At 34.3% G+C, this 13,265-nt stretch overlaps 1 protein-coding gene and 1 long non-coding RNA gene across 10 annotated transcripts in view; one reads left to right on the plus strand and one right to left on the minus strand.

The window, feature by feature from the left end:
• The window catches only part of ADAMTS20 (ADAM metallopeptidase with thrombospondin type 1 motif 20), a 111,678-nt gene that overhangs the window by 38,007 nt on the left and 60,406 nt on the right, over positions 1-13,265 (minus strand). For all 8 annotated transcript variants that reach the window (XM_026117723.2, XM_026117724.2, XM_026117722.2 and 5 more), the window contains 7 exons: positions 12,707-12,871; positions 10,283-10,405; positions 8,887-8,994; positions 7,523-7,687; positions 7,016-7,306; positions 6,537-6,698; positions 4,562-4,738 (listed from right to left, as the gene is read on the minus strand). In XM_026117723.2, the coding sequence (XP_025973508.2) occupies positions 4,562-4,738; positions 6,537-6,698; positions 7,016-7,306; positions 7,523-7,687; positions 8,887-8,994; positions 10,283-10,405; positions 12,707-12,871 (1,191 nt within the window). The remainder of the gene's footprint in view (positions 1-4,561; positions 4,739-6,536; positions 6,699-7,015; positions 7,307-7,522; positions 7,688-8,886; positions 8,995-10,282; positions 10,406-12,706; positions 12,872-13,265) is intronic.
• Positions 1-13,265, plus strand: part of LOC112993790 (uncharacterized) — a 44,223-nt gene that overhangs the window by 20,530 nt on the left and 10,428 nt on the right. Inside the window, exon 4 of one of the 2 annotated variants that reach the window (XR_003261782.2) lies at positions 7,026-7,070. The exons of the other annotated variant lie outside the window; for it this stretch is intronic. This is a non-coding gene — a long non-coding RNA (uncharacterized LOC112993790). Of the gene's footprint in view, positions 1-7,025; positions 7,071-13,265 lie in introns of those variants that run through there. 2 annotated transcript variants of the gene reach the window in all.

Consider the following 13,265-nt stretch of genomic DNA (forward strand, 5'->3'; position numbering starts at 1 on the left):
TGCACTGAAGGTAGAAAGATCCTGTATCTTAATGTCTTGCAATCATTACTTTATCACTCTCTGAATTCCTATCCAGCAGCCTTTGTAAGGTGTATTACATCAAAGGCATGGAATTACATTTAACCTGTACTTAGCTAATTCTCTAAAGAAATCAAAAGCTGCTTCTTTTGAAATATAAGGTAGTCCCACAAATGTATGCATCTAGGATCATTATTTCTATTGCACAATTTTAATTCTCAACACTTACTCTTAAAAAATCCTCGAAGAAATGCTTTGTAAGTGGAGGACTGTAATCAAATTAAGGAATACAGCTCTCGCAGCACAAAGGAGCTTCTAAGCCATACTAGTGTGATGATGAGGAAGGATAGTATCTGTGAGAAAGTGTCCCTGAATGGTATAAGCCTATAGAATTTGAGTCTTACCTACCTCACATCCTTTTGGAGTACTGCTGAAATCAGTGAGAGAGGAGTATGTAGCCCTGTAGCTTTGTAATGCTCAGCTGCTATAGCCATAGATAAACACTATAACAGCCCATAGCTGTTATACTGCAGACAGCGCCAACCAGAAATTGGGATTCAAATCTTAAACAAAGCCTTCCTTGCAATAGCCCCACTCTGCATTTACAAGATATGTCTTCTTTCTTTTAATTTATGTTATGTAAAATGAATCTAACACTGAAATAAATTATTTACAAGATATATCATTAAAAGGCTTCTATCCTCAAATCTATAGAGATAACTAGCGCAAGAAATTAGACTTCTCCAAGATGAAAAAACATTTCTAGGGTTAGACATAACGCGTCAGTCACCAGTCCATTTCATTTTAGCAGAATAGTAACAGTTTCTAAAGGGCAGATGAAATAAATTCTTAGGAGTGGCAATTCACTGTAACTAGAGCAGCAAGGAACAAGAGTTATCCCTAGCTAAGTTTTCTTTCTTTAAAAGCACTATTTAAATATAGCTGTAGTTCCTGGATACTAAAAATTTCAAAAGAGATTTCATTTTGTATTCTTAACTAACATATATTGATTACCAAAGAGAAATATTGAAAAATCCTTCCAAGAATAACTTAACTAATATGAAAAATGGGTTAGAAGGAGAGCTGAATATCCCTATGTGTGTATCTTTAAAGAGAAGTAATAGGATGGCAAACAGAAAGGCAATCTTTTGAAACTATCAGGACCCACTGAAGAGAACACACATCCTTTGGAGTGAAAAAGTTTAATTTATCTATATCCTAGCATCTTAATCCCATGTCTTCAGCCTATCTGAGCTGAAGTTTATTATATTCAGCAAAGCCTTTCCCTTTTGAGAAGGCATAGGCATACATATAAAGAGATAATTTACCATGTTTTATACATAGTCCCTTCACCTTAAGATTTCATATGGAAAGCAAGGACAGGTTTTAGTTGGTACTTAGGTGCTCAGTGTAATGACAGGGAACATTGTCTATACATAAACATTTTAACACTTTGTCCCTTTAAATCAAAAGAGGCTGTAAAAGGGAAAACCTTTAAAGGTTAAAGCTGTTAAAGCAGCAAGCTGGAATGGTAATCATGTAAGAGATAAGATAGCCACAGATTCACAGCCTAAAAGGAATGAAGATAAGAGTGACTAGCTCCTTGGCTTTGTCAAGGCCAAGCATGGGATCAAAAGAGGGCCAAAACCACCAAGAGCCTGGAAAAAGGCAGTCACCAAAAATCTCGAGCACCAGAAAAACTGACAAGTTTGAAAGACTCAGAGAGCTACAGAAGGTGTACTGGAGCAAAAGCCTTTCCTCCCAAAACAGACTTTCGAAATACTCCAGGCCCCCAGATCTTTAAATAAAAGGATTAACCCCATATAAGGAAATAGAAATTAAAGTCTTTTATTTTTTGCTTTGGAAGACAGATGAAACATTATATTGAATAACTTATATCTGAGTCACTTTAATCACCTTCCCTTCCTTTCTGCACACAGTTGGACTGCCTCAAGTGGCCATGCATTATGGACCTCTACGTTTCAGCCAACGATGGCCTAAAGGGAGCAATTCAAAGACTTACAGAGGTCAAATACTTGGTATTTCTGTGTGTAGCTGATTAGATTTCCAAAAAGAACACTGGTTTAAAGTAGCTACTTTAATAAATGTGACTAATTTCTACTGATTTGATCTCCTAAATGTCTTTAAAAACTCTAAGCAAAATTTATCATTAAAATGATTAGTTTAACTATAACTATATTCTCAACAGAGAGCAGTCACCCAACAGAGGTCTTCATTGCCGAATAAAAGAAACTGACAACTGATAAAAGAGCACAGTCCTTCTACGTCTTGGATCAGATTCTTGACTCCAAGAATTCTGTCTGAGTCTTAGTTAATTACGCTTCTTCTGAATCTATTTCTGCTTGAGACCAAAATCAGAGAAAACTATCTGGCTGTGTAAAAACTGGAATAATAAGTGAACTACAGCTTTTAGTTCTGACATGGTTTAGACAGAGCTACACTGGAATGAGAAGAAAGTTTTCTAAGCAATCTTTATACTCATTTCTGAACTGGCTGGCCCAGAGACAGGGACAGCATAGAACAAGGTCAAGGAGTTGTTCCAGATGAAGCAACTGTTCAAAATTTCCCTTTCTTCCACTCACTCTCTGCATGCATTTTATTTATGCCATGCAGGCTAGAAGCTAAACACAGCACATAATGAATTATGGCAACTTTTACTAAATGTGAGAAGTCTCACATTTCAGTTTCTCCTGAAGTTTGACATCACTGTCTAGACACATACATATTACTCACTGTTTTTATCAAAAATATGGATGGTGTTTTATCTAGTTCTTGCAGTCCTTATAGAGAAGGGAATAAGTAGAGATGTGACACACTTGACCCCAATGTCCAGCCATTAAGAGTACCCTTTATGAGTACAATAACAGTACCCTATATGAGATCATACAGTACTGTAGAAAAGCACAGGATAGGCAGAGCGTTAATCTAATGCCAAACTATCACAGCACTAGTCAGTCACCCATTGGTGAAGGCTAAACAGATGAATTGAAAACCACTACTGAATACCTCTAGAATTTGGAATTGAATAAAAAAAGAGGCCATAAACACTCTCTTTCATCATTAGATTGGATTCTAAACTTGATTTTGAAGGATTAAAATCACTTCTATGTCAACTGAGATACAAAACAACATAAAAATCTTTGCACAACTAAGCCATATATGTCATTTACAAAACAGCACTTACTGGGATCCTATTCTTACAACAGGTAAGCTATTAATGCAGTGCAAGCTGCATCACTCGGGAGGAACAGATGGTGGAAAATTTTAGATCTAAAAGGAAAACAAATGTTGAGTTCAAAGGTAATTCTGTATGAATGCTTGGCCTCTCAGCACATGAAGTACCTACACTAATAAAGATAAGTATTAACAAATCACCACTAATCATTTGGCTAATGACTAAATAAGATACTCTAGTGTCTGTTAAACACAAAACTAAAACTCTGTTTTGCACAGTGGAAGAAAAACATACTGTGATAAATTATTAATGCAGATTTCCATTTTAAAGTATATTTGCAACAGATTAGAAGAGATTATGCAAACACTAAGAAATTATTTCATATTGAAATTCAACATTCTTTTTTAAAATGTTTCCAGATTAATTCAAATCACCAAATTATACAATTTTATTAATAAAAAGATTGTATAGAATTATGATCCTTGCCCATCTCCCAGGGATGTCAATGACAGTTTTTGCACTGATTTCTATGAAACCAGAGCTGGATCCCACCTCCTTTGACAGCCATTAATTGCTTTAAAATTGAGCACAATAACTAATAAATATTGTTGTCAAATTCATAGCTTGAGAACTATAATGTACTCTACTGTAGAGCATGTTAAGATTACTTCAGGATGTTAATTATCTGCTAGTGGCAATTTTAAAGATTAATGGTGATTATTGTAGTAAATTTTACACATTAATAGACAGTGACATATAGACAGTAACATATTATAGTTACATACATACTTATACACAGACAACTTTAATTAGCCACTGTTTAAAACCCACAAATATAAACCTTTATACACAAATGTACATGTAATATGGAGTAAAATGTTGTTTGATGACAGTGTAATACACATATGTGAGATATATTTTATACTTAAATATAGTATTAATTAAAAAAATGTTATGCACTAGAAAGCTTTTTTACAAATATAAATAGGTAGATAATACTACAATATAAATTACAGTATATAGTTTTAAATTGTAACACAGATGAATTCATGAACCTTCAAAACAGAATAAACTATTAGTTCTTGCTATCTGCTACGATGATTTCTGATTAACTTCAAAATATTCCCTATGATATTTTACTGAGCATGATACTGTTCCCACTGAAGTAAATGGCAGTTTCCTGCTTAATTCAATGAGGGCAGGAGCTATTGCTTAATAAAACTACATAGACTATATTCCACATGCATTAGTTTTTCAAATAAAGTACCAAAATAATTTTTAAAAGGCAAGAGGGGAGAGCAACAGAAAGAGTAAGAAAGTGAAAAATATTAGTGAATGCTATCGTACCGATTTCCATGGTCCCCGATGCCATGAAACATCACCAGGGCAAGAGTGCACATTACATTGTGCCATGTTAGGCGGCTTGTCTAGAATTTCACAGTTTTGATCACCCAACGTTTGGCCAGTAGGAAGCTGACAAATCACCAGTCTTGTCTTTATTCCATCTCCACATGTCTGAGTACACTAAAATATAGAATTTTATATACAATATCTTTGTTAAGAGAGTCTTCACACACCACTAATCCAAAAAGATATAGCAATAACCAATACATGTTATGACTTGCTATGTTTATCTTCATAATCCCTGGACACCCTATCCAAGAATGAGTACTGACAGTCTAATCTCATATAATGAAATGACAATTCTTTCAAGAAATAGTTTACAAAACTACATTTTTATACTTTATCAAGTGATTGTGTAGAAAAAGTCTCAATAACAGGGATAATCTGCTCTATCAATGAGTAATAATTATTTGTGACAATAAATGTACAGGTATATAGCAGGAAAAGGTGGAAATCGGGCCTAAAAATGGTGTCCTTGCCAGACAAGAGAAGTCTCAGATACTGGACACATTTTCTCATATTCTAACTTACATAGACTAAGTGTCAACTATTTATAGGGTGTGGTTTATGTTTTGATTTTCCACTGCTGTACTTTACAGTGAAAAAAAACCCAACAAATTTGGACTAGAAATTCTTCCAGTATGTGCACACACAGCTATGAAAATTTTATTCTATGTTCATTCTAGCTTCAGTTCTCACATAATTCTCTAATTCTAGTGTTTTCAGAGAATAATATGAATTCTCATTTCTAATTAATATTATAATCAATCTGATCAAATGTCAGCATGTTCCAATAAATTATAACTTTTTACTGTAGTTCAGAGGATTCTAAACTAGGTATGATCTGCTGTGCCTGCATTAACTGGAATCCAAGTCTGCAGCTATGGTCAGAAAAAACATGACATTCAGACTGACCTTAAGAACTAAACGGCTAGATCTGGCCAAAACAAAAGTCACTTGATCAATTTTTCTTGTTTTCCCCAGTTCTAGATATTGACATATCCAAGAATAAGCAAGAACCACAAAATGAATGCCAAATTAACCAGGTAGTTTTCTCTCTCTACGGTGTTTGAGCAAGAATGCATGGTCAAAGCTTGACAATACACAGCATGGATAAATCTTTCCTTGTCCAAGAATGTATAACATCAAAACATACTAATTTAAGAGGAGAAGTTGCCAGTGTCCAGGCTTAGCATGCTTGAAGCTACTACAACTGATTCTATTTCCTGCCTGTGAGATAACAAGCTATTTAACTCAGGCACACCTTTTAGATGCATGATCTTATTTTTATACCTTCTAATTCATAGCTACAACCCAGTATTTTTTTCCTTTTTCTAAAATGTTCATACAGACGAAGAGTATACTACTGCTTGAAGTTATTCCAATCACTACTTAGTAAATTCGAGGTAAAATATAACTTTCATTTAAGTTTCTTGGGTTCATTTTTTCTTAGGGCAGTTATTACAGAGAGGTTTTTCTCATGCAGTCTTTTTGGAATAGAAAATAATTTTATATGATTCAAGATTCAAGAAACTACTGTAACATTCAATTCTAAGTTTTTTACAGTAGGTACTTATTATATTAAATTGAGAAATACCAGACAAGTATAAATAAAATTAGAATTTCTAAAGTTATCACTATTCTACTGTTCAACAAACACGATGGCATAATTCCAATCACTTTGTACATACTTAGCATCATACAATACTTACTTTTTCTGGATGTATATTTCAGTATCTATATTTACACTACAATTCTGGATTTGATCAAGGGACAAATTTTAGATAAATGGATTGAAATGGATTCTTTTTAAATAAGTAAAAAATGGTCTTCTGTTCCATTCAGACAAATAATTATTTTACTATTTCTAAGTTCACGTGGTAAATAATGTTTCCCTTTGAAAGTGAAATAATCTTACTTCTCCCCAATTCCCATAGTTCCAACGTGGGCAGGGTCCAGAATCACAGTGTCTTGACTCTGGAGGTTTTGTTGCCGCATCACAATAACTAGCACTTCTTCCTTCTTCATCTTGACATACTACAACCCGACGGTGAAATCCACCTGCACAAGTACTAGAGCACTAGCAAAACATGTAAACATATACATCACTATTGTATAATCAGCAAAATGTACAATATGGTTAAAACAACTTTAAATTAAAATTTTTATTTTAGCATTCAAAACTGGAAATGTGCAAATAAAAATTACCATTATGTGGAAGCATTTTAAAGCTGAAAATGCAAAAAAAATACATTTTAAATTGAATATATTTTCAGATTAAAATATTTTTTCAATAAATGTACTTTTAATTTGACCAAATTTGTTCTGCAATAACACTTCTAGAAATACTAACATATGTATAAAAGAACACATCAATATATTTAAAAATTTTCTTACTGCTCCCCAGGGTCCAGTTCTCCATTGATATCCTCCTGCAGAAGGATGGTTCCACTGGTTTACATTATCTTGTGGATAGTGTATTGGAAGGTAATCTACTTCTGGAAAATGGCTTGGATGGTCATGTATTTTAGGAATATGATCATAAACTGGTGGACATGGTGGCATGTTACATTCCTGTTCTTTGGAAGGACGGCTCTCGGGATCACAGTAATTCTCGTTGATTTGTTGATGATAGTTGACACAGATAACTTGTCTTGTTAGTACTCCACTATCACATGTAACTGTGCACTGGCCAAAAATTAATCCAATATTTGTGACAAAATACTGATAACTAATAATCAAAGACATTTATATTTACTTTTGACAATAAGAAATGTATACATTATTTTTTCAAGGGATGCAGCTTCAATCATGCCTGTACAAAATAAGAAGTCCCAATTTCTAACCAGAAAATTTGCCCAATAATTAATAAAGACATTAAAAACCAATACAAGTAATACTTACAGGGGACCAATTTCCAACTTGCCACTCTCCACATGGGCTAAAGCAGCTTGAAATTTCAGCTGGCCGTGGTAAATGAGCACAGAAAGATTCATCTGCTATTCCTCCATAAGCATCTCTACAACTCACATAGCGAGCACGATCACCTTTTCCACAGGATGCAGAGCACTGTGAGAAAACAGTCCATGCTCATCACACTTTAGTAGATCTAAAGTAGACCATGCAAGCATCTAAAATACTAACATAGCTTAGTATCAGTTTGAATTCAGAATTAAACCCTGAGAAACAGATTCCCATCTCACACTGATACAAAACTATGCTAATAGAGCCATGCATTCAGGAAGGAAAGTGAAACAATGCTGGATCATTTAGGTCTCATGAATTCCCCCTTGGCTTGGTAGTGAAATGCATGGCCATAATTCTGCTGATTTAATTACGCATATCTGAACAGGTAACATTTCAACTATAACATGGAATCATTATACAGTTGCAGAAGGTATTTTACTCTTTCTTAATCTTATACACATTGGATAGGAACTTCAAACACATTTTAATTACTTGATTGTGACACAATACTTACATCAACTGACATTTAGGATTCATTTGCCATTCTTGTTTATATTAGCATATTCCTTTGAGCCCCTTCTGATGCCTTTATAGTTGAAAAGTGCAAGGTGGATTTAGTAGTGAGCTTCTGAATAGCCTCAATCTACGCACTCATTACTACTATTTAGTTAAAACAACTGTCCAAAGATACAATCGTGTTTAATGCTTTGCTAAGCTCCTCAAGACATTAACAGATAAACCTATATTTTTATAGATTATTTAAAATTTTCATATCTCTGTCAAATAAGACTAATTTTCATCATTACAAAAATCAAAAACTCTTCTGTTAAATAAAGTTTGTGTATAAACTGAATTTATTTGTAACACTTATTCTACAAATTATCTAGCATGAGATCTTTAAAGACCAAAACTGCTTACCATTGCTATTCATATAAAAGATTGAAATGTTTTTTTAAAATGAAAAATGCTCTCCATATTCAGAAACTCATCCATTATTTTAAAACCTATTTCCTTGAACACTCTCAAATCACATGAAAGCTATTTTGCTCAGAACTCCAGTACCCAAACTCTCAGGTTTTTTTCCTTATCTTCCCTGCTAGATATGAAACATAGAATCTGCTTGGAGGGTCAACTACTTCCAGAAAAAAAAAAACTTTAAAAAAGTTAATAATTTTGTTAAAGAATTAGCCCAAGCAGATTTTAGTCTGAAAGATATATTGATGAGAGCTTTCCACAATAGGAAAATGGGGGAAAAAGTGGAGGATAGTTTTGCAAGCCATGACCACTATTACATAACATACTGGGGTCCACGATCCGTATCTCCATTGAGTCACCTTCCCCATATGAATTAGAGGAAGTGATGTAGTCCATAATTTTGTATTTTCTGGACAAGAGGGCAATTCACATTCCTGTGGGGGAGAAAAAGAACAACTTTAAAAATATAATTTTTGGAACAGATGAATGTAAAGCAAATGGCTCACCCAAAAAGGTAGATCCTACCATTACAATAAGGCAGCATTAACTGACAAATAAATACTATCTTCTAATATTCCATGGCATTATTCAAAAGTTTTTATTTAGTTTTGTTTCAAATAGAGAGGCAAAAAAAAGTTACTTGACAATAAAGCTGTATTAGTAATAGCTACGAATATTTCCACTTTGAGAAAAAAATATATTATGTAACTTGCTGGAGACAAGGGAAATCAACATTACTGTGTTCTGTTTCAGAGCCATGTTCAGTAAAGAAGAACTGAGAGATGACAGTGGCTGTGCTGTTCTTTATACCTTCAGTTGCAGAGAACAAGAAACTGTCCAGTTTCAGTCAACAGCTGAACTGGTATCACTATTCAAAATATGAGATATATTCAAACCCAGTGTGTTTCCACATATAAGTGGAAATTACTTTGTACCAATTACTTAGCTTAGATTTTGAAATTTTATTCAAGAGGCCCTCACAGGAGCAATTGTGACTAGTTTACTGGACCATGGAATCCTATTTTTTTTGTTCTTGAGATGGGAACTAGAGTTGCCTTCAGTGGTTACCAGCTAAACTGGATATAAATGTGATGCAACAATCTGGTGGCTGGATGCTACCTTGCATCTAAGACACTAATTGCTTTTAGTTAAAGGTATACCCACTGACTGTAGTAAACAAGTATTTCTTATGAAAAAGGATAGATCTAATTAAAGGAAGTGCTAAAGAAGTAACTTGGGACAAAAAAGAAAGGTAGACAATCATATCATACATTCATATATACAAGTTTGTGTCTATATGGTTCTGAATTAATCCCATTCTAATAATCAAAGCTTTCTTCAAATAACCCTGTTTTTCTTTTAATAACTATATATAACTAGATTTTTAAAGCAGAATACCAGGCCAACTAGGTGCAATTACTGTGCATCATGGCAATTAGGTGATCAGTATCCTTGTATTATTCTACATGTTGGAGCTTTTTACAAATAACCAAAGGTCACTGCACCCCTTCAATTATATACCAAATTTTCATATCTCCAATCTCCAAATTGCTTTTCTTTTACTTAATTCCTCAGGCCAAATTTGAAGCACACAGAAGGAGCTGACAGTTTCAGTAATTTTTTCACGTTCTAGAACTTGTTTTCCTCAAGCTCCCCTCAAAAGCCAGTAGACAGTATTTGTGCTAAAAAGCACTACCAACTGAAAGGTACTTGTTTACTTACTTGACTGTCTCTAGGACGAGTAGCAGCATTACATTCTCTGTCATCATCCAAAATAACTCTGTAAGTCCCAGCAACACATTTGACTGCACGCATCTGGTATCCGTGACCACATGTTACAGCACACTGTTAAAGTCAGTAGTTTCACATACTTGAAATAACATTATATTTACTCAAATTTAATTTTTAATTAAATTTTCTATTTTAAAACTCATTATATCATGAGTAGGAATTTAATAATTAAGAAATGATGTTCCGCACGATTTCTTTCACCATTGTAATGGTAATTTAATATATGGAATGATTTTAAAATTGAGCAATAATCTTAATGACTACTGAACAATTACTGATTTACATGCCTAAAGACCAGCCTAGTAATTCAGATAATTTGCCTGCAATTTAAAAATTTAGAATTCAGTTTGTAAGTCATATGTATACTTTACATACTAATCTAACCAAAAAAGCCTAGTTAGTGAGCAGTTAAGAAGTGCAGCTACCAGAGTCTACCTTAGGTCAAATGAATCACTCCCTAAACTCCACTGATTATACTGTCCAGAAGCACAATGTAGTTCCCTAGACAAAGGAAAAGTGATCCTCTCTAAAAAGCCTACTTTTGAAAAGCAAGCCTCTCCTCCAGCTGATGGTCCTGCTTCTGCCTCTCCATCCTCCACACCAGATATACTGTCTCTCTGTATTTAAATAGCAAGTATTTCTTAAGTCCCTACATGCATCCCCCTTCCCCATTTTGCTAATTTTTATGGAAAATACTGCTTTGCTATCCCTTTTATCACTGTTCCATTTTTCAGGAATAGATCCTTGGCAGATAGTGGGATATGGCTGTAGCCATCTTGCATCCCTCTGTAGCTAGCAGAGAGAGACAGGAACCTCTAAAAAGTTATTTATCCTGTTTATATCAGGCACTTTAGGACCGATTTAGTTGCTTCAGATAAGACGCCATGGGAGATACCCTGGAATATCCTCCTCCCTCTGCCGTTCTAGAAAGGCATAAGTCTCCCATACATCCCGTGCCTTATCTGCCCACCATGTCAGACTGTCTGATATAATCTAGAGTCAGCTGGCACTGACAGTTTGTGAATGGGTAGCTTAATCGAGACCCCTAGATAAATGAATCATCAGCTGGAGCTATTGACACCTTACCCTTGACTACGGAGTGTGCCAAGAACACTATTAAAGCAGGCACCTAAACCTTTAGATGGCTCAAAGTAGTATGAAATAAATCCTACTCGACAAATCTTGTGGTTCAAGCAAGAAATACCAGCAAAAATCCAGGTCATGAGTAGCTGGTACCAGATGGTACAGTGGAAATTGCAATAGGAAGCTTTGCTTCAGCTCATGGACTGATAAATCTCCTGTTAAAGAGTTATTCCAGAACAGCTATACAATGTGCTTTCCTATTCAGCAAAACTATATCACAAGACTAATTCATTAAATTTCTTATTTCCTTTTTGCACTTAGTATCTAAAAATGGGAAGCCAGCATCCTGTGACCAAAAGATTACCAAAAAGGCATTCAACATTATGTTAAACAATGGTGTGGTAATCTCTGCAGTAAAAAAATACAACATGAGACAAGCTCTATACAAAAGAAATGTGTAAGTTAAAAATATACATAATTTCCCAAGGTTTATTTATTATATATTTTACCAAAAGGTTATATGTAAAAAATAAATAGCACCTGCCATTCAGTTATGAGTTATCACTAACATCCAACAATCACTGTGACTAAACCAATACCTGTTTTGGTTTGAGTAATCTGAACATAACGAAGCTCCATGAAATTCACTGCCTTGTTTCTGAATTAATTCTCATCTTTTTAGTGACAAAGGTTTCCTTCTCAAATTAATTCACCTTTTTCTGGAATTTTGAAGCCCCTCTGGTATACATTAGATGAGCATCATCAGAAAAAAGAACGTATTCTTGAACTGCACTTTCAGATAAAGAGACAGAGGCTCTTTTATCACTGAAGATCATAAAAAAAGCTAAGATATTCAGCCAAATACGATGCCTTTTTGCCTGCTATTATTAGCATATAACATTCTGTATTCTAAGTTAAAGCTACCATTTCAATATGTCGACATATTTATAAGTATTTGGTCATCTACCTGTCCCATTCATCTGAATGCTTTGCTATCTACAACTGTTTTCATTATTTTGGAGATGAAAAATGTTCATGCAAAATAGCATTAGCAGTCTTAGAAATCAAGGTTCATAGTCAATTTAGGCATCCAACTTCTATGTGGATGTTCCTAAATTAAGGGTTAGATAGCCAATGGGAGCAGAGGGAGATGTGAACCAAACCACTTGAAGCAGCTGCTAAAGTTCCAATAAAAATATTTAAATGGCATTGTTTTGTGTTCCCCTAAAGTCTGAACTGAAGGCAGAAAGTCAGAAATGCTTATGTACTCACTGATCCCCAAGGCCCTACTTGCCAAGATGCACATTCATGAAGTTCACATGATGTTACTGATTCTGGTCTATCATTTGGATTACAAAAATCGTCTCTCAGTTGTTCCTCAGTAAGTTGGCACCATACTTGTCTATGTCTCATTCCTTTGCCACATGTCACGGGACACTATAAAATTATATTAGATGCACCAGTTAAAAAGACATGAAACTTCACTTTTTTTAGTGGTCTGGCGGATTATAAAGATCACATAAATGACAAAAATGTTCCAGGAACCTAAGTAGTGCCACAAAAATAGTTCTTTTGTGAACTCTTCAGTTTCTACTAAATATCAGCCCAAATGCAGCCCAAATGCATAACACAGACAAAGGAATCACTGTTAAGTTTCTAAAGCTATAAAAATATGAAAACAATGTACTGTTCATTTATTGCCATTAAAAAAGAATACTTATTTAAAATATGAATGCATATAGCACAGCTTTCACAGGAAACATATTTAAATGATCCATGATTCAATTATATCCATATAATCTATAACAAAATGGATATAATTTTATTCTTC

The sequence above is a fragment of the Dromaius novaehollandiae genome, chromosome 1, assembly GCF_036370855.1.
Source record: "Dromaius novaehollandiae isolate bDroNov1 chromosome 1, bDroNov1.hap1, whole genome shotgun sequence".
Lineage (NCBI taxonomy): Eukaryota > Metazoa > Chordata > Aves > Casuariiformes > Dromaiidae > Dromaius > Dromaius novaehollandiae.